General features: G+C 34.7%; 1 protein-coding gene across 11 annotated transcripts in view; it reads right to left on the minus strand.

Annotated features, from left to right (window-relative positions):
* LOC139356728 (uncharacterized) overlaps window positions 1-26,778 on the minus strand; it is an 87,590-nt gene that overhangs the window by 42,234 nt on the left and 18,578 nt on the right. For 6 of the 11 annotated variants that reach the window (XR_011609083.1, XR_011609084.1, XR_011609089.1 and 3 more), the window contains one exon: window positions 1,904-26,172. The exons of the other annotated variants lie outside the window; for them this stretch is intronic. Coding sequence is in view for 2 of the 6 variants with exons in the window: in XM_071071526.1 (XP_070927627.1) it covers window positions 25,997-26,172 (176 nt within the window). In the remaining 4 variants the exon portion in view is untranslated. Of the gene's footprint in view, window positions 1-1,903; window positions 26,173-26,778 lie in introns of those variants that run through there. 11 annotated transcript variants of the gene reach the window in all.

Below are 26,778 nucleotides of genomic sequence, written 5' to 3' on the forward strand. Positions count from 1 at the left end.
TTGAGTCTAATGTCTTCTTTGTTTCTAGCAACATTCCTGAGTTTCCTTATAACCATTTAAATTTGTCATGTGGCTGAGAAAGTTACAACTGTTAATGCTGCTCCAGGTACTGGGAAGATGACATGCCTAGAGGGAACATGGAGGCTCTGTACCCCCACCCACACCATGTTCTGTGCATCTCTTCCATGTGACTATGTCTGAGTTATATCCTTTATAATAAACTAGTAACTATAAGGAAATGTTCCCTTGAGTTCTGTGAGCTGTTCTAACAAATTATTGAACCTGAGGAAGGACTTGGAATCCCCAATTTGTGGCCATGTTGGACAGAAGTTGTGGGAGATTTGGGGACATACTACATGTGATTGGCATCTGAAGTATAGAAATGTATTGTAAGACTGAGTCTAACCTGTGGAGTCTGCACTAACTCTGGGTCATTAGCATAAGAATTGAGTTAAATTGTAAGACACCCAGTCTTACTAGACAAAATTGGAGAATGGTAGGCAAAGGAAAAAGTATCACATATTTGGTGTCAGAAGAGTTGTGTGTGTGTGTAGACAAACAGTAGTTGGCCAGGTATGCTGGCTCATGCCTGTAATCCTGGTACTTTGGGAGGCCAAGATGGGAGAATTACTCGAGCCCAGGAGTTGAGACTAGCTTGGGCAATATCGGGACACCCCCGTCCCTACAAAAGATACAAAAAAAGTAGCCAGGTATGGTAGCTTGCATCTCTCCTCCCAGCTACTTGGGAGGCTGAGGTGGGAGGATAGCTTGAGCCCAGGAGTCAGAGGCTGCAGTGAGCTTTGATTGTACCGCTCTACTCTAACCTGGGTAACAGAGTGAGATACAGTCTTAAAAAACAGAATGACAAAAAAGAAGCAGTAGTTTTCGTTTTTCCTTTTAATCACTTTGATTATACAGCATGACTTCAACCCCCTCGTTGTTACAAAGAGTTTTATATTGCAGTTTTAGGTTGCTTTTGTGTTTGTTTTATTGCTTATAAACAGTAATATCTGTAAAAACATTATAAGGGGAGAAATAAGAAAGGAGCAAAACAACGCACTGTTTTGTATCAAACAAAACTGATGGAGTAAACTACAAAATGATTTTCAAAATAGAGAAGGATAAAGCCAAAGAATGATGGTAACAATTACAAGACGGTTATGAAAAATTAGCTCTCAACTCCTAAAACAGGTGTTGAAATTGCTAAAAAAAAAAAAGAAAAAAAAAAACTTTGAAAAAATATAATCAATGAGGTTTTAAAGGGTTATTCAAGTCAAAAGCCCATCACCCAAAAAGATTATATGGTTTGCTCATGCATGTATTACTCAGTTTATATTTCCCAATGAAAGATAAAAACTGAATAGGATTGCAGCTATTAAATTAAAACGTAATGTTTACGAACTAACTATTCTAGCTCAAATCAGATTCAACTATCAAGATACAATGCAGCTCACATGTTAATAGTAAAGGTGTAATAACCCATCAGGATACATAAAAATACATAAACTCTTCTCATAATTTGATATCCATATAAGTACTTAGTATCATGTTTCCTGTGTTAATTGTAGGTCAAAATAGCTAACAGAGATTCCAGTCTCCTCTGATAGAAACCTATAAAAACCTTTTCCTAGAAAATTATCATGAAAAACATTTTATTTTTATTTATTTATTTATTTATTTATTATTAGACTTTAAGTTCTAGGGTACATGTGCATAACATGCAGGTTTATTACGTATGTATACTTGTGCCATGTTGGTGTGCTGCACCCATCAACTCGTCAGCACTCATCAACTCGTCATTTATATCAAGTATAACTCCCCATGCAATCCCTCCCTGCTTCCCCCTCCCCATAATAGGCCCCAGTGTGTGATGTTCCCCTTCCCGAGTCCAAGTGATCTCATTGTTCAGTTCCCACCTATGAGTGAGAATATGCGGGGTTTGGTTTTCTGTTCTTGCAATAGTTTGCTGAGAATGATGGTTTCCAGCTGCATCCATGTCCCTACAAAGGACACAAACTCATCCTTTTTTATGACTGCATAGTATTCCATGGTGTATATGTGCCACATTTTCTTAATCCAGTCTGTCACTGATGGACATTTGGGTTGATTCCAAGTCTTTGCCATTGTGAATAGTGCCACAATGAACATACGTGTGCATGTGTCTTTATAGCAGCATGATTTATAATCTTTTGGGTATATACCCAGTAAAGGGATGGCTGGGTCATATGGTACTTCTAGTTCTAGATCCTTGAGGAATCGCCATACTGTTTTCCATAATGGTTGACTAGTTTATAATCCCACCAACAGTGTAAAAGTGTTCCTATTTCTCCACATCCTCTCCAGCACTTGTTGTTTCCTGACTTTTTAATGATTGCCATTCTAACTGGTGTGAGACGGTATCTCATTGTGATTTTGATTTGCATTTCTCTGATGGCCAGTGATGACGAGCATTTTTTCATGTGTCTGTTGGCTGTATGCATGTCTTCTTTTGAGAAATGTCTGTTTATATCCTTTGCCCACTTTTTGATGGGGTTGTTTTATTCTTGTAAATTTGTTTGAGTTCTTTGTAGGTTCTGGATATTAGCCCTTTGTCAGATGAGTAGATTGCAAAAATTTTCTCATGAAAGACATTTTAAAGATTACAGTAAATTACAGTAAAGATTAAAGTATTTTAAAGATTAAAGTATTTTGAAAATGTTTAAATTTTCAGAGATAAAAGAATTACTTGTAGAATATTTAAGATGTTAAAAGCCAGTTCTGTCTTCTTGGGTCAACCAGTAATGAACTGAGTGAATTTGGAAAATTTAGTTAATTTCTAAAAATCAAATTTTCTTCATTTCTAAAATAGGATTATCTCATAGATCAGTGAAAGAATGAAAATGATATACTACTTTCCCAAAGTGAATCATAGAAACTAGAACACCTCTCCTCCAACGCAAGCAATACAATCTAGAAAGTCACTCCCTCCTTTCTCCCTTATTTCTTGAAGCTTCTCATTCCAGAAAGATCTTGCCCCTTCCTGGGAGAAAATAATGCTATACAAAGAGTCCAAGAAGAATCTGAACAGACAGGTTTTGCTGGGTTTTCCTCCTTCAGCCTATCACCATTACATTTTACCCATAATTTTATCCAATTACATTTCAACACAGCTGTCTATTCTTTATCAAACAGGTCTTAGCTCATTTTGTACTGCTGTAACAGAAAACCACAGAGTAGGTAATTTCTAAGCAATAGAAGTTTATCTGGCTCACTGTTCTGGAAATGGGAAGCCCAAGAGCATGGTGCTGGCACCTGGACAAGGCCTTCCTGCTGCATCATTTCATGGCAGAAGGCAGAAAAGCAAAAGAGCATGAAAGAGCAAGAGGGAACCAAATTTGCTTTTATAGCAAGCCAACTTTTGTAATAACTTATCAACTCGCATGATAAGGGCATTAATTCACTCATGAAGGCAGAGCCTTTATGACCTAATCACCTCATTAGGCCCCACCTCTTAACACTGTTGCATTGGGAACTAACTTTCCAACACATGAACTTTGGAGAACACAGTCAAATCACAGGAGAAACTAAACATAAACTAGACAGTTTCCCCTGGGTCTTTGGGTCTTCATTTCTGAAGGCTTCCATGTCACATAAAACTATAATTAAATAAATTTGTCATGCTTTTCTCATTAACCTGTCTTTTGCTATAGGAGTGTCAACCTATTATGTAAGTCTAATGCCTCTGATTGATGTATGAGAAAAGGTCTCACACCTTTCTAACCCTACAAAGGTGAATGCTAAAACAAAAAGAAGAGGGAAAAAAAAAAAAAAAAAAAAAAAAAACAGAAAGAAAATGATAAATGAGCAGGGAAGCCTCAAGGAGACAGAGGTGAAAATGACTAGTCACTATAAAATATCAGATTATTAGATTTAAAATATTTGGCAGAAAAAAATCTGTTTGTCCCAAAATGCATTTTCCTAGTTTCTTTTGAGCTCTGGGCATGTAGGCAGCACACGACAGATTTGAGAATAACACTTTGTGGTATCCTAAATTTATGTACTTTTTAAAAATTTAAATATGTGTGACATGTTTCTTTCTTTCTCTTTCAATGTGCACATGAAAGGAGCAGTGAAGGGACTGCTTCTTTTACTAAAAGCAGTCAGAGCTAAAGCAAAGATAATCTTTCTACTAAGCCAGAGCAGGAAGCTAGATTTACATTTGAATCATGTGACATGGTGACAGTTTCTTTTTTAATACTCAAAGGGTAGAAACTCATTATTCTTAACGATTTTCTGTTTAAAGAAATGAGCTAAAAGGTCAGAGGTACTTGACTTTTACAGGTCCATAATGGAAATAAAAACAAAACTTTCTAAGTTATGGGAAATCAGGAATTATTTTCTCATAATCTACATACTACATGAAAAGGAACATATCAAGTTGATGTGCTTAAGGATTAGCATCTGGATTATCACAGTGTGCCCAGCACTACATAAAACTGGTATAACACTGGAATTTCTAATCTTAAATTCATGTAATCAAATTCATCATATATCTCCAAAAGTATGTGCTACTTATTGTCTCTCCAGCTGAATTTGTCCACCACCCTTATAATTCTGCAAATTGCAATATCTGATAATAAATTCCTATTTTAAAACATATTAGCTCGGTGTGGTGGTGCACACCTGTAGTCACAACTACTTGGGAGACTGAGGCAGAGGACTGCTTGAGCCTGAATAGTCAAGACTGCAGTGAGCTGTGATTGTGCCATTGCACTCCAACCTGGGCAACACAGTGAGAACCTGTCTCAAATAAATAAATAACTTCCTATTTTGTACATATGTTTTTGTCACCAAATGTAAAAAAAAGTATGTTGCCTGAACATTCTATAGAATAACTTAATCAGAAAAGGCCTAAAATACTTTTGTTCTATACATTAGAAAAAAAGAGGATAATAATTTAACTTCAATTTTCAATGATGAAAATTTTCTACATTAATGTTTTCCTCTTTGATTGTTTCTTGACATTAATGCTGGGAAAAATAAATTCATCTGAGGGAAACAGAAAGTGTTCTTATTTAATTTCTTCAAAATATCGTAAGTGTAAACAGGTAGTAATTTAGAATCTACATAGTTTTGATCATTTTATCTCACGAGTTCATGAAGCCTAAGTTTCCTTTATTTGAAGATTGGTTACTTAGTTTCTAATAGAAAAAAAATAAATAAAAATGTAAGGAAAACAAAATTCACATTCAGCATACCCTATACAGTTTTTTTTTTTTTAACATAAGTACATTTAATAGAAATTGGTGAAATAGCTGTTTAAATATTTAAATATGTACTAAAACATTAATACTTCTAAGTGTGCACTTAAGATGAGTCTTTCTGAATACTACTGATTTCTAGCATGTCATTATTAACATACATAAAGAACCAAGAGCAGGGATTTTTGAGTGTTTCAGAGTTTTAAGTGCAGTGTATAGTTTACCTTCCTCTGAAGAAGAGGGAATATTTTTTTCTGATGGGCAGATAAATCAAGTCAGAAATATCCCCTCTGCCACCTCCGCGCTACATAGGAGTCTTGTCAAAATAGAATCTATCTGAAGTATAGATAGGTTTTAGGAAATTATAACATAATTCCTTATAAAATCTTCATGGAAAATACTATTGTATAACTGATACTTGGATTTTCAAACAGATAAAAATGAGTTTCAAACTGCTGAAAAATTCATGAATTTGTTTCTAGATTATTAAGTGGAAAAAAATGGTGTTCAAGTAATTAATTAGTAAAGTAAAGGATATTTTAATATTCTCTAATGGCAAAAGCATTAGATTGTGTTCTCATTTATTGCATTGCATGATTTGTAATGTGTTCTATCATAAGCTCACTTTGTATACAAAACTGAGGAATTTGTTTCAGCCACCTTTCCAATGGAAAGAGAATTGAGGAAATAAGTCAACAAGGCAATCAATGTTAATAAGGGGCAGAAATTCAAGTTCTGATAGTACATTTTGTACCTGTACATAGCAGAGAACTTTCCAATTAGGGCCAACAAGTAGAAAGCTGATAACTCCAAGCTGAGATTTATAGGGAGAGGTCAGCAGCATGTAATGAGAATTTGGAGCACATACATCCAGCTGTAACACCTTTAGTATAAGTATAGTTTCTAATGGCAAAAGCTAATGGTTGCGTGACAATAATAAATAATGGGGAGAGAATATTCTAGCCGTAGGCCTCAGAAAAAGAACTGTGGTGGCATTACACAATTTTCACTAACACTAGATGAAAGAATAGTTCTAAAGGTGTAGTTGCATTCTCAAGTGCCTCAGCTCAACTAGAACGTGGAAACCATAATAGGCAAGAAACAACATTTCCTTGAATTCTCCCCTTCTATCCTTTTTTTCAATATAATTTATATCTAAAAATATCTTTGCAGGGAAAACAAAAGAAATAAATCATTTCCCACTTTCCTATCACCCACTGTAGAGCATTCAAGATAAACTTGTTTTAATTTACAAAAATTCTCTACTTGGCCAAACTTTAGTCAGACTCTTAAGCCTTCTCCAAGGCCCATCTGTGCACTTTCTTGTAAAATCCAGTTTTAGCAAAGCACCCTGTTAAGTCGCTTTAGCAAGAACCTTACATCTTTGATATAGGATTGCCCTGGATATCTACTCAGGCTCTTCATCCTCCACCATCCGTCAGGTGATATCTGACCACCCTGGCCTATCCTCAGTAAGAATTTCATTAAGGTTGGTTTGGCCAGAATCCCCCTTATCCCAAAAGTCTCTTCTTAGTAATTTTCCACCTACTAACCCCTACCCTGCTCTTTGGCTATGAATTCTCACTTGCCCAATCTTTCTCACCAACTCTAACATACAGTTGCAATGGTTTCCCATACCTATGGTAATAATATTAAATAAAGTCTTTCTTACCAAGCTTTAACAAGTAATATTGAATAATTTTTTTTCTTTAACACAATAAACAACACTTAAAAGCACTGGAATTTATCTGGCACTTATCGTGTACCTACCAGTATAATCTCAGTGTGCTGATAATGCACACAGTGTGCATAGTGCTACCACCTGGAGGTACTCTGCACCATCTACAAGGCCATCTACAGGTAGACTTGAAGTAGTATGTAAGAAAGGATTCCAGAGTTGGCAGATTTGGAATCAAGTGATCCTAACCATGTGACTATGGACAAGATAATGAACCAGGCTGTTTTAGTTTCCATATCCATAAAATAGGGATAATGTTAGTAATCATCACTAAGGATTACTAAGCATTAAATGCAAATAAAATATACAGTACAATGCCTGGAAGAAGTTAGTAAGTGATATGGTTTGGCTCTGTGTCCTCACCCAAATCTCATCTCCAATTGTAATCCTCATGTGTTGAAGGAGGGAGCTGGTGGGAGGTGATTGGATGGATCATGGGGCGGTTTGCCCCATACCGTTCTCATGATAGTGAGTGAGTTTTCAGGAGATCTTATGGTTTTTAAAGTGTGGCACCTCCCCTGACTCTCTCTCTTGTTGACATGGAATATGTGCCTTGCTTCCCCTTCGCCTTCCACCACGGCTGTAAGTTTCCTGGGACCTCCACATCCATGAGAAACTGTGAGTCAATTAAATCTCTTTTTTTTTTTTCATAAATTACTCAGTCTCTGGTAGTTACTTATAGCAGTGTAAAAACGGACTAATACAGTGAGCTATTAAGCTGAATGGTTTAATTTGTTGTATTATTTATCAACTTTTGTAATAAGTGCAGCAAAAAATGAAGCACCATACTTGGTGTCACATCTCTGAATGTGAAACACGTGGAACTATAGGGATTGAACTCTATTGCTAAAAGTTAAGTAACAATATCTCTCTTATTTAAACTGTAGACTACATACAATGTGGCTTTGTTATCTCATATGAACTGACATGATTAGTAGTCCATTAGTGTCTGATGTATCTGTGACTTTGGCAGCCATACTGCACAAATTGCAGTTTCCAAAGTATCATAGCTTCCCTCAAAACCCAAGAAAATAGAATACAGTAGGCTGGGGTAGAATTGATATTAGCAAATACAAATAGTACAAAGGAACTTTAACCAAAAAGACTGCCTAACTTTGTATAATGTAAATAAAGTACAAGCACATGGCAGATTTTTGAAGAATTTTTACAAGGATCAGAAAAATGTAATTCAAACTCTTGTCAGATCCACCCCCAGATGAACATCAGAATTATTATTCTTCAGTGCAACCAAGGCCTAGAAGTCGGATATATTATTAAGAGCAGAATAGATACCTCACCGTTTGGTAACTTTCACACAATCCCCAATTCTCCCTAACTCAACACTCATCAGCCCATTAATTCACAACAGTATCTTTCCACAGCTCTCTTCAATACCTTCTTCCCCAAGTGTGACTCAGCCACTCATGCACTGCCCAAAGTACACCTGTAATTAAAATTGCTACTTTGAATACAAAAAAAAGGCCACACTGCTGGCTGCTCCTTTTGGCATTTTACAAATAAAAAAATATGCTAAGTTATTCCAATTGGATTGCCTTTCATCTTAACCGGGGGTGATACTGTCCCTCAGAGGATATTTGGCAATGCTTGGAAACATGTGGCTTTCACAATTGGGAGCATGCTACTGGCTTCTAGAGGACAGAGGTAGTGCGAGGACTAGGGCAAGGCACGGAAGGTGCCTAGGGCTCAAGATTTAAGGAGGCATTCAGGGTTGTGCAAGTACAGGATTAAAATTTGCGAGCCCCAGAGAATGAATGCCTCCTTAAATATTGTGCCCTAGCTGCCTCCCTTACCCAACCCTAGTCCTAGAACTGGGTAGATGCCAGGGATGGGGCTAAACCTCACCCATAAAAGGAATTATCCCATCCGAAATATTAATAGTGCTGAGGTTGAGAAACACAGATAGATTTTAAAAATCTAAAGAAAATCAGGGTTAGAAACTTTCAATTCCCTTTATTTTCCACCACTTTAAGTAACAAATCTAAAATTGTACATTGTTACAAGTGCATAAAAGTCAAAGCAGATGAAATTCTAGCATTTAAGTTTAATCTTCTTTATTCCTATTTACATTGTATACAATGAAGTTACGATGAGTTCTACTCTTTCCTTTCTGTTCCATCTTCCCTCTGCTAGCATGTCTTTTACTCATCCCATCTACTTTTAAGGTATAGATGTAAAGATGTCTTCTAATTGACATCTTCCCATAAAAATGTGACCTCTCACTTCTCAGGACAAACAAATTCTCATATTTGATTCTACTGTCTTAGGGTTTTATAGTCTTACAGTAATTTATGTGCTTATTTATTTCTCCCCACCCCACTTCCCACATACAAACAAACATGCACACAAATACACACACACTAATTTAAGCTACTTATGTGCATGAACCGTGCTTTTATATTTACTCTCCCAACCATCTCTACATGGAACGGTACTTTAAACAAGTAGGACACTCAAACCAACGCAGGAACAGAAAACCAAACACTGCATGTTCTCACTTACAAGTGGGAGCTGAACAAGGAGAACACACGGACACAAGGAGGGGAACAATACACACTGGGGCCAGGGTGGGAAAGAACATCAGGAAAAGTATCCAATATATGCTGGGCCTAATACCTAGGTAATGGGTTCATCTGTGCAGCAAATCACCATGGTACATATTTACCTATGTAACAAATCTGCACATCCTGCACATGTACCCTGGAACTGAAAATAAAATAAAAATTTACAAAACCAAGTAGTATACTCAATGTGTTATAAATGGACTGATGAGGCAAGTATATATAATAATAGCTAATGGACAACAAGAACCATAATATTCCCTGTAGGCTATATAAACATAATAGTGCATTACTAGGCCTTGTTGAGTCCAGTACCAATGCTCTCTTCCTAGCAGATATCTTCATCTATTCCAAGTCTGATGACCCAGAATGTTTGAGGTTTGTCTTCTGTAGATAACCAACTTGAATTCTGCTACAAGCAAAAGTACAGAAGGGAAACTATTTTCTTCCAAAAGGCCTATTCTAGCAGCAGAAGACCCAATGTCTTTGCCTGAGCTATGAGCTCCAATTCAAAAAGAAAATAAATCCAATTATTAGTAACAGTTGGAGAAAGAACCTTGTAGTATATGTAAAACTCTTCAGGATATCAAACTGATGCAGCTTGAAAGCACATTTCCATCAATCTCTACCTCACCCTTGACACTGTAACTATTCTAAAACACTTCTAATTTTGAATTTTAGCCAAAAATAAGCTGAGACTACCTAAGAGGTTAATATGTAGCTATAAATATCCCCTTTGAAAAAGAATACAATAGATATGCAGCAAATTTTTCAGTTATTTGTCCTTGAAACAAATCTAATATATTTTGTTTCTAAATATGCAATTTGACATAAATCAAATCGAAAGTCTTCTCCTTGTGAATACCATGAAGCCACTGATTTTAATCATTTAATCTTATCAAGGAATTAGCTTAGCTTTTAACTAGCACCTGGAAAGATTAAACTCTAACTTTACAAACTTATTATGAAATAGTTATTGTGAAAAAAAAATAACTATTAGAAATTTGATGCATGTATATTCCATTGACATAATAATTTTCAAAACTTGGTCTCAGAGATAGGTTTTCTCATAGTGCAATTTGACTCTGTGCTAAATACGAATCATCTTGCTTAGTTCATAGCCATTAGGTGAAAGAAGAAAGCTGACTTGTTTTGAGCACTCAGTGAGGGTGAGCCAAGTAATTTCCGTATGTGTTTCATTCAATACTTGTAACAACCCTGATGAAAGAGATTTCACCAGACACATTTTACTGATGAGGAAACAGCCTCAAAGAGGTTTATTAAGTTGTCAATTTTCATACCACTGGTAAATAGCCAGTGCTTCTAAAGCATGATCTTCCAACTGTGTCTAACTACTACCATTTGCAAAATGTACTGGATTACATTTTGTCCCATGAAAGACAGAAAATCTGTTCATATCTTCAGAGTATTCCACAAGTGAACCAATATATGCAACTTAATGCTAAGCTGTAATAATGCTCAAGATCAGGACCATAAACTTCCCAAAGAGAAAATGTACCACACCAAGGAAAGTGACCACAACAGAGAGCCATCATCCTGCTGAATTTTCAGTGATGTATTCAAAGAGAAAGAAGGAGAGTCAGGGTATGTCACAATTACTACAATGCTAATCCAGTTCTCAATCCTTTGTTCTTCGTTTCAATAATTGTTGATTTGTGACTACTATGTATAGGACAATTTGTGCCTACTGCATAGAATAAAAAGATTTAAAAATGCTGTCTTTCTTCAAAAAGTTTACGTGCAATGAATACAAAATTTAAAGGGCAAGATAATACACAATGAGTTCCAGAAGCATGTTTCTATCAGTGAGAAAAATTTCAAAAGAGAAAACAGATTCTTCCAGCTGGAGTCATCATGATAGCATCATTAAAATGGGTGGACTCTGAGTCGGACAGCTAAATATCAATAGGTACCCACAGTGAAAAAAATAAAAGTATATTAAATTGAGAAATCAAATGTTTAGACACAGAAAGTCATACAGCAAATTGTGGCAATGACAGTAAAATCTGAAGGATAAGAATTCCTATTAGGCACATCCTCTTAAGTGCTTTATAGTGGAAGGCTTTTATAGCAATGGGTTATAATACACTCTACCACTTCCATTTAAATGTTGCTTGTAAAAAGATTTTATTTTCTTTCATTTTAATACTTATTAGTAGTTTAATAGTTTATCATTGTAATAGTTTAATGTATAACATGTATATATGGATACTGGTTATAACATAATAGCTAAACAAATATGAGAAGATAATATTTTAATAGGCACATAGCTTCTGAATAGAAGATTTTATTATAATTATTTGAGAAAACATTGAATGATTCCTAGATTCTCCAAGTACTGTTCTACCACTGTATATGGCAGAAATTGAGACAGATAGAGTTGGATGAAAAATTTTATGGACTAAATGTGTGTGTTCCCCCAAAATTCATATTTTTAAGGCCTAATTCCCAATGTGATTATATTAGAAGGTGGAGCCTTTGGAAGGGGATTAGGTTTATATGAGGTTGTGATGAGAGGAGTCTTCATAATGAGATTAATATCCTTATAAGAAGAGACCAGAGAACTTGCTGGCTTCTCCCAAGCCTATCATTGAGGACAGCATGAAGATGGCCATCTCTAAGTCAGAACAAAAGGGCCCTCACCAGGAACTCAATTGGCCAGCACCTTGATCTTGAACTCTCCAATCTCCAGAATTGTGAGAAGTAACTGTCTCTTGTGTAAGCTCCCCAGTTTACAATATTTCATTATAGCAGCCCATGCCAACCAGATAAATGGACAAACTGACCTCAAAGCAACTGCAAATGTAGATTTTTAAAAGTCTTTTGAGAATCTAACGTAGTCTTACGTGATTATTTCTAGCTATATCCCAAAGATTGGAAAAATTCAATTCAGAGGTTAGGTGGGCCATTAATTAATTGATTCACTTATTTAGGCAGTAATTGAGAACCTTTCATATACCAGGCCCTGAACTAGGTACTGGACTAAAATACGCGTGCGCGCGCACACACACACGTGCACACGCACACATACACACATGCAAAGAATATGATGGGTTTTTTCCCTCACCAAATAACAGGGAAGACAGACATATAAGCACATAATTGTATTCAAATGTGCTAAAAGCTACTAGAGGGGTTGTTTATGGCTCTATGAAAGCAATGACTTATTCCTGTGGGAGTCTGGCATAATTCCCTACAGAAAGGGACAACTGAATTGAGTCATGAAGACAAGCACTTAGAGAAGAAGATTGGATAGGTCATTTCAGCAGAGTATTCAAAGACATAATTCTTGATGGAGGCTAGTATATGATGGCCCTGAGGAACTGAATGAGTGTTCAGAAGGGGCAAAAATTTACACTAAAAATATGTGATGGCATAAGATGTAAGATAATTTAAGATTAAAAAAGAGAGCTAAGGATTAAAACAACAAATAGAGCTCAATATGGGCTTTTAAGCATGGCAGGAATAAGACTAAATTTGTTTTTTAGTAAAACTTCTTTGAGGGCAATGTGAAGAATTATAAAAAAGAAAAGAGGAGCTATGGAATAGTTCAGGTGGACGATATTAAAGATCTCACCTAAAGTAATGGCAACAACAATGGAAAGATGTTGGATTCAAGGAGATACCCAGAGTCTCAAGAGTTTAGTAAAAATTTACATGTGATAGTAAGAAATGTCAAGAATGACCCTAGTGTTTCCAACATGGAAGACTGGGTGGATATTAATTAATAGGTTTGTAAAACTGGCACACTGAATATAATATATATATACACATATAGTCTATATATAGTATAGTATAGATAATGGTCACACATGACTGCTGGTAAAGAGATGAGTTAGGGCAACAAGCTGTAGGCCTAGAAATCATCAGCTTAGAAGGCCTGAGCTGAAACTGAAGAAATCTGTCACTGAAAAAAAATCAGTAAGAAAGGGAGAAAGAAGGGGTTTCAATAATAGTGTCAGGTAATAGAAAAACACGAATCTGTGAAGGAGACAAAGGTAAGGAGAAAGGTAATTAAATGTATAAAAAAGAATGAGAACTGAGTGAATATGATGGATTTATCCAGAGAAAATTTCCACATTTCATTTGACTTCCTCTGAAGCTTTGTGGGCAAAAGCATGTCATTTATTTAAAGGTAAAAAATCTTTCCTCAGCAGGCTAAACCTGTTTTCAGCAAAATTAATAACAAATAACAGACACAAAAAGACTAATAAATAAAAATCAAAAGTACATACATACACACACATATATATAGATAACGGTACTATAACTTCATTTTCATAAGAAATTGATATGTACTTTATACAGAACAAGAAATGTAAATACTGGTATATCAAATTTTATGTACTTATGAAATAATTCATTTAATTTTTCTAAATAAGTGCAAAGAAATTAATGGATTTTTTTCATCGTTGAGGATGTGACATAATGCCACAGGAAATTATTTCTGGACTAATTCACCAATTGTGCATAAACTCTCTTGGGTTCCAGGTCAATGTATAAAGCACAGCACATTGTAAGCGATATGAGTCCTGTGGGGAACTGCAAGATTGGCTTCATTTCTAATAAGGGAAAAGTTTTATTTACAAGACAACTCAACTGTGAAACTGAAATAATAACATGAATTAATTTAAACACACTGCATTTAAAGGTTGAGTACTTTTAACAACCTCTCTCCATGTTCCGGAGACTAAGAAAAAATATATATCAAATAATATTTATAAATATTTACAAACGTCTCTTGTTGCTAAATGTTGAACCCCCACATGCAATATATTTTGTTGAAAAGTTTACATCTATTTTACCCAGTGGCAAAGGAATTAAAACTGTACTGGTCACAATCTATATTTCTTTTGTTTTTACCAGACTTGCTTTCCCTCTTTCACAATCTGATCAATTTGTCATCCACTGTGAGCCTGACTGTCCAAAGGCTAAATAATCGAAGGAAAAATGAGTAGAAATCTGCATCTTAAGAGTTACTCTGAGCTCAGCCTGTGTTTTAATATTATGACAGTCATATGTTCATTTCTGTGCCAGGATGAGTGGCTGGCAAATGTGGGAAGAATTTTGGGCTTAGATCAGCACTCCTGTGTTTGAGTCAGGATCTACTCTATTTGCTATGTGACTACAAGTGAGTCACTTAAAGTGCCTGAGACTCAGTTGTACTCATCTATAAAATGGAGAGAATTATAGCATTAGTCCACCTCACTGGATTAATGAGATGAATCAATGAAAGCACTGGGTTCATTGTAAAGGACCATACAAATTTGTAAATAATTAGTAGTTTTATTTATACATTTTTGAGTTATCGAGGGCCTAGAAATAACCCAGAACATAATTAGATATACTCATTTGCAGAGAATTAAGGTGGGTCAAGATGATCGCTTTCAAGTCATATGTTCTTCTCTTCAAAAGCAAACAAAAAAACCTCAGGCACTTAAAAGGAGGACTAAAAAATTATTCCTTAAAATGCTTAACATTTTCTTAGAATTATTTACACAAATAATTAAGATTATTTTCTGTAATATAGTGATGATTTTACTTTTATAATCTGTAATTGTACCTACTGATATGTTCTTTTTTCCTTTATGCTCTGACCACATAATATGGCGTTTCATAGACAATGAATTTGCAATAACTATAGAATATATTGGAATAGCAAAAATTTTAGATGTTACACATAATATAACTCAGTCAATGTAATTTTTTCAAAGAAATCTCCTCCTTTAAGTAACAATTCTATCATTTAAGTATTTTTATATAAAGGGAATTACATGATAATTTTTTTCCAAAACTGACAAGTTGTTCTGTTTTTATTTCCTCAATGTATATTAGGCATAATTGCTACTATCTTCCTTTCCCTCAATTTGCTTCTCAATGGTGCTGAACGCACATACCTAGGTAGACATGCTTATATCACACGATCCTTACCCAAGGTCACAGCTAAGTAGACCACAGGTCACATCAAGTGAAAGGGAAAAATAAGTAATATTTCTTGAGTTGCTACCATAACCAAATCATTACTCTTATTTTGAACTTTTCACATGTAGTAACTCATTTATTCCTTACTACAACTATGAGGTAGGCAGTATTACCCCAGCATCCCCATTCATAGGTGAAGAAATTGAGTCACTCAATCATTAAGGAAGCTTCCCAAGATTACAGATCTAGGAAGATTTGGATCTGAGATTCAAACCCAGCCAGTCTGGCTATAGAGCTTGCGCTATAACCATTGTAATATATAGTATTCTTAAATAGTATCCCTTGTTACCATCTGTAAGTGAGGCTAAGTCAATTTTACTTTCTATCTTAAGAATGTGAAGTAATACACAGGGAGACTGCATCAGTTGAACTGTGCTGGACACTAGAAGTGTGATGTCATTTTGCACTGCAACAGAATGGAAAATCGGTAGTCCATGAAGAAGATCAGCACGGCATTGTCATTCCGGTAAGGTCTCATAAAATCAGGCTTCAGAAAAATCCTCCATATTTCACATTTCTGAGTTCATTATTGGAGTTAATTTGTACAAGTCTCTATCCTTTGAAATATAAAAATTCTTCCATTGAAAGCAACTAAAAAGTATACATACAGTAGGAAAAACAAATAGCAAGAAAGTACAATATATCCAGAGAATAAAACTAACTGAAAGGGGAAACCAGATGGCTAAGACTAGTACTTGCTCCAGGTATCCTCTTGGGACAGTTGATGCACTGGTGGACTTGAACTTGGGGTTTTATAACCCAAAAGGGTACGTGCAACAAGCCATAAAGCCCAAGGCCAGACAGAAGTAGAAAGTGTAAGAAGTGATATGCCCTGCTGTCACTGAATAAAACTGCGTTGTCACTATACCAGAAATATGCTTGCAATAGTACACACACATATAGACACAAACACACACACACACAACTAACAATGCAAAGAAACAAGTCTGCCTCTAAATTTGGTGCTAATAGTGGGGAACAAAAAATATCACCTGCAGATTAATGACCGATAGCTATTCCAATTTCATATTACCAATTTTATATTTAAAAAGTGATTTAAAACATGTTGACAATGTTTGAGAGTTTACAATATTGGGTGATGTCCCAGACCCCAGCAGAGAGAAATGCAAACTTTCTCAACTAGGAATTCAGCTTAATCCAAGTTTCAAATAATTCCCACATGATAAAGATCAAAGTAATGCTCACTTATACAGCATTATGAACAAAATCAGGAGCAAATACAGATAGCAGAATCAGGCTTAAAACACCATTAAGTAGCAAGATTATCAAAAAGAAGACATAAATTAGAGAACATGAAGAATTGTATGAGAACTATTTTAAAAACTGTTTGCTCATATCTAAGTTATTATTAAAAGAAAAAAACAAGGGAAAGCAAATGATGATAAATACAAAATTGACAATGGTGATTATCTCTAAAAAAGAGATATGAGTAGAAAAAATGAGACTATGGAGATGCATGTAGGTAACTTTAGAGTTTTGTTAATATTTTAATTATTGACTTGGCTGGTAGGTTCAATGACTTTCATTATATTAATAATTAATTAAGACAGAGATATCTATGATGGGAATATATCACAACCTAAAGATTATGATTAGTCTAATCCAGTTCTGAATACTTGAGGGTCAAAAAAATACATAAATATTTTTAAATCTATTATTGTAATTTACCACACTGATATAATATAGGAAAAAAAAACTATAAAATAATCTCAAACCCTACCAACCTAAAAATAGAAGAAAAATTCCTTAATCTGATGAATGAAATATATAATAAATCACAAATAAAACAAAAAAACAACCAAAATCTGTAACATCATACTTAGTGCTATCCCTTTAAGAGATCAAGACTGTTACTTTCTTAAACATCCTATGCAAAATAGTAAGACAAAAAAATATAAATGGAATGTAAGAGGTTAGAAACAAAATTCTCTTTGCACACATTACAGATAAACTATCAGAATAGGGTAGAAAATCTACAAATAAAACATGGAATTAATTAGATAGTCTAGCAAGTTTGATAGATAAAATATTATCACATGAAAATAAATTGCATTTAGTCACAAAATATAGAATATGTAATTTTTAAAAAACAACATATATGATATCTCAATATATAGTTTTTCCTTAAAAATATAACAAAATATATCAAATTTATATAGATAAAATAACTTTTAAAAACACAAGACATAAAAGACCAGAATAGGGAGACAGGCCATTCTCATTAATTGAAAGCTTCAATATCATAAAAATGCCAATTCTCCCCAAATTTGAAATTGATGTATTGATTTAAATGCAGAGAAAACTCCTATTATTATGATTTTCTATTTGAAAGCCCTAATCTAAAATTTCTATGAAAGATCAAATGGCCAAGAATGACAGAGTCATTTCTAAAGTAGAATAAAGGTAGGGATATGGGGGATTTGCACAATTATGAAGACTTATTAAAAAGCTTTGGTGATTTCGACCATGAGAGGTGCTAATGCCACAACAGATGAATTTAACAAGGTACAGAATAAAAGCCCCAAAATGTACACATACGCACATATAGACACACACACACACACACACACACACACACACAGAGCATTCTGTAGGGAAATGCCATTGCTCTAGGCTAACTGGTCACGCATAGGGGAAAATATGACACTACCCTTTCCCCTCCGACGATGCAGAAAAAACAAAAACAAAAAAAGAACACCAGATGGATCACCATAGGTGACAAAACAAAGCTGGAACTGAATTATCCAATGAAGTAGTCCATAGCCAAATGATGCAAATTAAAACCTACATTAATTAAAATTAAATTTAAAATTCAGCTACTCAGTCACACTATCCATAATTCCAGTGTTCAATGGCTACATGTAGCTAGTAGTTACTGTTTTGGATATTGTCAAATATAAAATATTTCCACCAGTGCAGAAAAATGTTTTGAACAGTGCTGAGAGATATTTAGGATAGAATCTTTATGACCTTGAAGTTGGGAAGCATGTACTAAACAAAAAAACCACAAAGTAAACAAACAAAAAAATCACAATCGGAATATAACTAATAAGTTTAGCTAATTCATAATCACATATCAAAAAAGACTGTGTAGAAAATGAAAACGAAGGCTTTAATCTGAAAGGTGTCTGAAATACATGAAGAATATACAGAATATATAACATATATAAAACAATTAGAAGATAAAACAATCATAGAAAAATAGACAAAAGATTCATGAGGTGCTTCATTCTCATTGATGAAATAAAAAGATAATTGAAGTCTAACATTTTATCAATATATGTAGGACTAAAATGTTTGATCAAGTTCTGTGTTCTATTTTAAATTATCAAGAGTACTGGGGGAACAACCACCTATGTTTTTTCAGCCTGGAAAAAAGACTACAGTGGCTTACACAGAAGCCCAGCAACATATAAGTAGGTTGAGAATAATGTTTGAACATGTTATTAAATCGATACTTCTAATGTTAGCTTATCCTTCATTAAAATATAGTTTTCTAGCTCACTTAATAATTTATCTTCATCTCCTTTTGAGCACACAGCAAAATACTTGGGAGGCCCATAGTGCATTCATATCACGTTTCACTCTGAGTGTAGAAGTTGACAGTAACTAAGGCATTAATTTTATGTTTACTTCAGTTAGAAGAATCAGAGACCACAAAAGTGTGTGTGATCGGAGGGTGGAATGGAAAAAGTAGACAGAGTTATAAACATATGAGGAAATACTGTAAATATAACTAAAATGCATAGTTTCCTCAAAACAAAGATAGATTTCAATCACTGAAATTCATGAATAAGTATTACTCAGCACCACCCCACATCCCCACCCCAACCTCCCCACCTAAATAAAACCATAGACATGACTTTTTAAAATCATACTTTCTTAGCATATAAAATTTGAAATCCTTGAAGTCTTTACACATATAAAGACTTCATGTTTTAATAATTGTTAAATGTTAAAAAATAATGTTTGTATACCTTAAAATTCAAAACAAAACTATGTTCATACTACATAATCTAAGTGTTTTGCCTCTGAAGGTCCTTGGAATCTAAGAATGAGAGGAAAACAATTACTAGCCTGGCAATTCTGGTACAAAGTGAAGAGCATTAAATGGTACACAGAGAAAGAAGACATTCAAGTCAGATTAAATATTAGGAAACATAGGACAATGACTACTAATAATTAGGAAGAATCCACACCATAAACAAGGATCCCGGCCCAATGGATGGAGAGTGAATGATGGGTGGTAGCCTATAGTCCAGGGAAACCAGAAATCATCACAGACATGATCATTTTACAGTAGTCAGACTTCAGCTTTCGGATGGGGTTCAAGGACTGCTCGATCCAGGAAACAAGACTATCAACAACATGGCAGTGCTACAATACTCACAAGGATTGGGAGACAGATTTCTACAATCAATCAGTGTGAAGAGCAGCCATGAGTTAACCCTAATAACAGAGGAACATGAAATTCAAGGTCATGAATGCAGGCCTATAACTTACCAAAAAAAATAGTGGTCTAGACTTTAGAGAACAATAGTGGAGACCCATGGATAAACCATAGTGCACCAAGTCTTGCCTCAGACTTGTTATTTAAAAACACTGCTAAAAACGAAAACCTCCAGTGGTCACTAATAGGGCACTCCATTCCAAGTTAGCTTCACTAGTTGCTCAGATCTTAGGCTGAGGCTGTTTAATTATATATTCTGCATCAAAAAAGATTGAATTTGGGCTTGAAAATACAACAGATGTGCCAACTTTGCATAGTTAAGGAAAAAAGAAGGCCATAATCTTGGACACTGGTGTGAAGGATAAGTTTTTAAAGTAATGCTGTGATTTAAAAAAAACTATAAATATTTCTCCCAGTTTGGAGGGGGTGAACTTTTGTGCCTAATTTTATTGGTTTCTGATTAATACTCCTATATGCTTCCCTTTTGAGCCATGTTCTTTTCATACATTTCATTTCTCTTCCTCACAAATGCTTGCCTTCTACTTCCTCCTCTGCTACACAGGCTCTCAATCATTTCTGCTGCCAATTTCCTATTTTCTGTTGCTTCCAGTGTAGACACACAATATCTATGCTATCCTGCTGTCACGAGGGTGAAACCACAGACACTATTCTTTTCACAAAACCAAGAACAGGAATGATTAGAAAGGCCTTAGTCATCAACTTGCCAGGCTGACAGAAATGCAAAAATAAATACTATGACTTCCACATACCACAGGGCAAAAGCAGACCCTGAACACACAGGCAAGGTCAATTAGTTGATATCTACTTACTTAAAATTAATTCTAATGTGGACCATTTTGTGCTGTCTTCCTCTTTTGTAAACATACCTCACTGTAATTTTTTTTTTTTCAGAGGAAAGTGTTTTTATATGAAGCAGTAGATAATTGCCAAGTCAATCAGTTTTGCTTTGTATCTAGAATCTCAACAATGAATCTATAATACTCAGAGTTCTTTACTATGGCAAAACAGAATAACATGAATATCCAAACCTTTTTCATAGGCAGGGACCAATGGTTGCAAAAAGCAAAATCCATACAATGTAGTTTTTAAGAAAAAGAGGAGAAAACAAAGACAGGATCAACATAGAACTCAGCTGCAGAGTGTTGTCAGGCAGCTGCCCTCTCTGTCTCTGTAAGGAACAATTCAGTTGCTATTAGCATCACCTAAGTGCTAAAGTGTGGAATCTGGGGTTAGAGTGTCTAGTCTCAAACATCATCTCTATTATTTACTAATTTTGTGAATTTTAGTGAGTCACTTAAAGCCTTAATGCTTGGATTGTTTTCTGTAAAAACTGAAGTAATAATGGTCCCTATCTCATGTGTATGGATTAAACAAGGTGACACATGTAAAGTGTTTAAGATAGTGCCTGGAACAGTAATCAATGTAAATCATTACAATAATTGCTTATTTGGAACATACACTCCATTCTTCTCCTTGCCCAGCAATTTATTCCATTTGCACAGGTCAAAAGAGCTACCAGCTCAGAGTTAACAGTATCTCACAACTGTAGTGCCCATAACCTCTGGCATACTCAGTCCGTGTCATGTGAGGTACACATGGCTATCTTCACCTGATCTGTGGGTAGGAGCAGATTCTCTTAAAATCTGACAGCAGGAAGTCAAAGACCTGCCTTTCTGGTGTGAATGTTTCTAATTTGTAGATTTAAAAACATGTAAATAACACAAAGCACTCAAATTATATGTATTCTACCTCTCAAGATAATATTAAAATAACATTATGAACAAATGAAGCCGGCTGAGGAAAAATGTTCTGCTTGTAAGGTGGTGAGGTCACTGTATGCCTGCAAACCTTTTAATTGAAACTGGATAATCACATTTCATGGATTCAGTAAGATTAATTCACTGGGTAAAATAATGGGCTAAATAACCTCTAAGATTCTTTGATTGCACGATTCAATTTTACACAGAGATTGTGTAATACAATGCATGATATTAAATTGAAATGAAGTCTTGAATGCAAATCAGGAATGTAAATTTCCCTTTGTCTGAATCCTACAAATCCAAAAAGGAATAGGGTATGTCTTGTAAATCAGATTAGGTAAAGGCTAAATGTCCATTCGAGTAAAAACTATTTGGTAAAATGTTCATGTTAAAGTGTGAAGTCACTCTAAAAGGTTAAATGTTCACATTAGATACATTTAACATTTAGGGCTATTAAAGTAGCTGAGAAATAAAACAGAGCCATGGAAATTTTCTTTATAATCAAGTGTTGCAAATGGGAAAATAGAAGAGCAGAAAAATCACAAAATTATATCGGTATTAAACTTTACATAGAAAACGCAGTCAATTGCCAAGTAAAACATAATTTCTAATATCAAATATATCATTTATTATGCCAAAATTTTACGGAAAATAGGTGATTTCCACAAAATTCAGAAAAAAAAAATGATTTGCAGTCAGGGAGGAGGAGATGATAGTGCTAGTGATACCATTTCTCTTTGAAAGTTCTTGATCATAGTATCTATGTACTTTATTACCAGAATAACTATTGGAAAGGGAAGATCACACACCTTAAGAGTATGATTAATGAACAATTAAGACTACAAATTATGATGTATTTTGGACTTGGAAGGGAGCATTCTATAAGAATTAGTTTCCCATAATATGTATTTTAATTACAGTGGGGAGTGCAAAAACTGTGGAAGGAAAATTCCAGCTATTTCAGTAGATTGGCAAACATTAGCCAAAATTTAGGAAACTTACTCTTGTGCTTCTTGAATATAGGTGACTGTTACTCATCTTTTTTGCCCCATTATTGAATAAAACCTTATTTGTAATTTCACAGGTCTCTTATGGTAGAAAGAATGAAATGAGATTATATGGAAACATAGATAGAAAAAGTATTACATTTATAATAGTATAGCAATTTATGCTAGTCATGTGGTTTAACAAATGTTTGACTACATGGTATGTGGGATAACACTTTAGAATGAGGTGAGAAAAATGATTTAGGGATGCTGAGTTGTGTACCTGATAAGCACATAAATGGTACTGATAAGCAATGTAGCAATATAAGCTATAATACTATGGCTATAAAAAGAAAGATAATTTGGGATAAAGATATCAGGAAATGATTTCAATATTCACTATTCCTGCAATATAATCTAAATGTCTTTGCTCCAATGAGGGAAAAAAAACTCAAAGATACAAAAAACTGAGTCACAGTTAGTTAACAATAGTAAAATATAGCTATATTTCAGTAATTAAAAGCTTGTACCAGGAAACGAGTCCAAAATTTTAAATTGCCTCTATAATATGGCAATGCACAGAAATAAGGAAAATCAAGATGTCAGTAAAATGCTTTTTCTAATTATTAAAACTCCAAAGTTTGGGAAGATAGAGTGATTCTATCAATAATAAAGCAACAATAGTGATTTCACATTTACTGCCTAAGGATGTTCAATTTAAATTATTTGAGTCGATTAGGCCAGACTTTAGGTCTCAACAATTAATTCAGACCTCAATAATTTCAAGTTATTGTTTTGCTATTATTACATACATATTAAAATTTGAATAAACCATATGATTCTGATATTTGTGATTTTTATTATGAAAACAAGCACAGAGCCTACTTTGATACGCATTGTAAATCACCTAAGATCAGGTCACATGTTTAGAACTGTGAAAATGAAATCCAAATTTAAGTACTCTTCAGGTATGTACAAGGCATTATAAATAATATTTTCAAAATTCTAGTTTTTCTATAAAGACAAAGGTCTTTCGCAATGTTTCCTAAATAGCCTTCCATAAAATACCAATGTCCTAAAATCTTCTATAAAAACGGCATCAATAATCAAATAAGCTTGAAAATTTCTAAACCTATCAATTGTCTGAATATAGACTATAGATTAGAGCCTAGTGCCTGTCCAATATCAAGTAGGATTTTATGAGTACATTAATCAAATGGATGAGAAGAGTGCATGTATTTAATAAGAAGAAATCATTTTGCCTTTATAATTTTTACAAATGTACTCTAATTTAGGTGATATATTCACATAACTAAAGGCTCACAGAATAGAGTAGGAATACAGGCAGATTAAATTTTTTATTCCCTATTTTGCAGAGAAATGAGGCTAACAATACTACTAAAATACAGAAGTGATTTTGTTCATACACCACAATATTAACTCAAAATATTATTCACTGGAAAAATCTAGATTAATTATGTAATACTGTTAGCCAGCCACCTATCCAAATAATGTATTTACGCTATAACATATAACAAAACCTATAGAACTTCACTTAAGTAAATTCTCAGGCAGAATATGATTTTTAACTGGGTAATGATGCTAAAAAATATGCTATTAACTGCCATAGTAGAAATAAGTTCTAGTAACCTTTTAAATAATGAATGTTGGGAAAACGTGAAAATAAATTACATGTATCATAGTTCTCCTCATATACTAGTCTCACTCTGGAAATAAAATTTGTTTAATTTCCATGCCCTATACTTTTTTCCAGAATAAAAGTTACCCAGTCTTCTTGTGTCATTCTGTTGAACATTCGTTATTTTTACCCTCACAAACACCCGACTTGAGACACTTGAATAACTAAGAAATTGAGTCAAGCAAAGTCCTAAAGTGATGGGCCTATTTTTGCACAAGTGAAGGTAAATAACATAACCTAAAAATCAACTGCACATAATTTTTTGTATTTAAAAAAAATCTAATTTTTTTTATTAAAAAAGCTAAAATATTTATCAAATTTAAAATAAATGCAGAAAAATGTAAGAACTTACAGAGAATAAGTGCAAATTTAGGCATGTTTAATGGTCTACCCAAAATATTGCATGACAAATGATTTTTTAATTGTTATCATTGTTTAATTCTCTTTACTTTTGCTCAAAGTAAATGACAAAATGCTTGGGTAAGAAGTAAAAGAAAAAATTTCAACAAAATGATGTTATTTAAGTACTATCGGGGTGCTTCCCACCTTCAGTAAATGCTTTAATAAATGCCTTCAATTTTTCTGTTATATGCCAAGCAAAATGCTGTACAATAATATCCCTACTCTATGTATTTATACCTAAAGGTTACAGGCCCAGGGTGGTAAAGCAAGCCAGTTACCTCAGGCATCATGCTGTTTGTGTGTCCTTTATGTTTTTCTTTGTCAGGCTGGCTTCTGGGAACTGTTAGGTTCCCATGACTATTATCTGTAGTTTCCCCTTCCAGTGAAATTGAAGGGCATTACAGGGAACAGTCACCTGGTCCTGGCCAGAGTTAATGCCAAGATCCCACAGAGTCAAGTCATGGAGCAGGAACCAGGCCAGGGTGCAAGATAGGTAGCAAACAGGTTCCAGCAGACTCTCTTTCGGATTTCCTGGCACTTTGGAGTTTGCAAGGATAAATTTGCATCTCTCATGAGTAAAGTGATGTCCAGAAAACACTGTCAGCTACACAAGCATCTTTATGCTGTTTAGGACGCTGTTCTCAGCAACAGTCCCAGAGCAGATTTCTGAGGCAATGGCAACAATATCCATAATACTCCAAGAGCATGAACAGTCACCAAAGGGAAGAACGCCTGGTAACTTTGCTGGTATTATTACTGATGCAGGTGTGTTGCTATACAGTGTGATAGTTTCACAGATGCAGGAAACACTCAGCATCTGAGTGTCTGCCAGTCTTGACACATAGTCCTCTCCAAATGCCTCTTTTAAATCTTATTGAAAATTCCTCTTACAAGAAAATGTAAAAAATCAAAAGGTAAAAGTCAATGTCAAATGAAGTAAGAGCAAGTTTTTAATAGTAATCACTGCCATAACTGAAACAAAATTATGCTGAAAAATTGGTGAATGCTATGTGGTTTTATTTTATTTTATTTTCACTTTCAGATTTCTAGGAATTTGAGAGACTTCTCATGGATGTGAAAAGGAGAGACCTGTTCTCTTAGTCTGTTTGTGCTGCTATAAAAACAATAACACAGAATGAGTAATTTACAAAGAATGCAAATTTATTTCTTATATTTATGGAGGCTGGGAAGTCCAAGATCAAGGCACAGGCAAGTTTAGAATCTGGTGAGAGGCCCTGTCTCTCCTTCCAAGATGGTGCTTTGTTGCTGTGTCCTACAGAAAGGAAACACTGCATCCTCAAATGGCTGAAGACAGAAGCGCAAGAGGCCCAAACGCCGCATGAAACCTCTTTTATTTATTTATTTATTTATTCATTTATTTATTTATTTAATACGAAGTCTCACTATGTGGCCCAGGCTGGAGTGCAGTGGTGAGATCTCGGCTCACTGCAAGCTCCGCCTCATGGGCTCAAGTGATTCTCCTGCCTCAGCCTCCCAAGTAGCTGGGACTGCAGTTGCCCACCACCACGCCTGGCTAATTTTTTTTTTTTTTTTTTTTTTTAATTTTTAGTAGAGACGGGGTCTAATCATGTTACCCAGGATGGTCTCGATCTCCTGACCTCATGATCCACCCTCCTAGGCCTCCCAAAGTGCTGGGATTACAGGCTTGAGCCACCGTGCCCTGCTGGGTCCTCTTTTATATAAGGGCCTGACTCCTATTCATAAGGCAGGAACCCTCACAAACTAATCACCTCTTACTGGCTCTGCCTCATAATGCTATCACAACGGCCATTAAGCGTCAACATGTAGATTTTGAAAAAGACACATTCAAATTACAGCAGCTGTACAGGCAAAGAATATATAATTTCTCAAAATAAAG

The sequence above is a fragment of the Macaca nemestrina genome, chromosome 10, assembly GCF_043159975.1.
Source record: "Macaca nemestrina isolate mMacNem1 chromosome 10, mMacNem.hap1, whole genome shotgun sequence".
Taxonomy (NCBI): domain Eukaryota; kingdom Metazoa; phylum Chordata; class Mammalia; order Primates; family Cercopithecidae; genus Macaca; species Macaca nemestrina.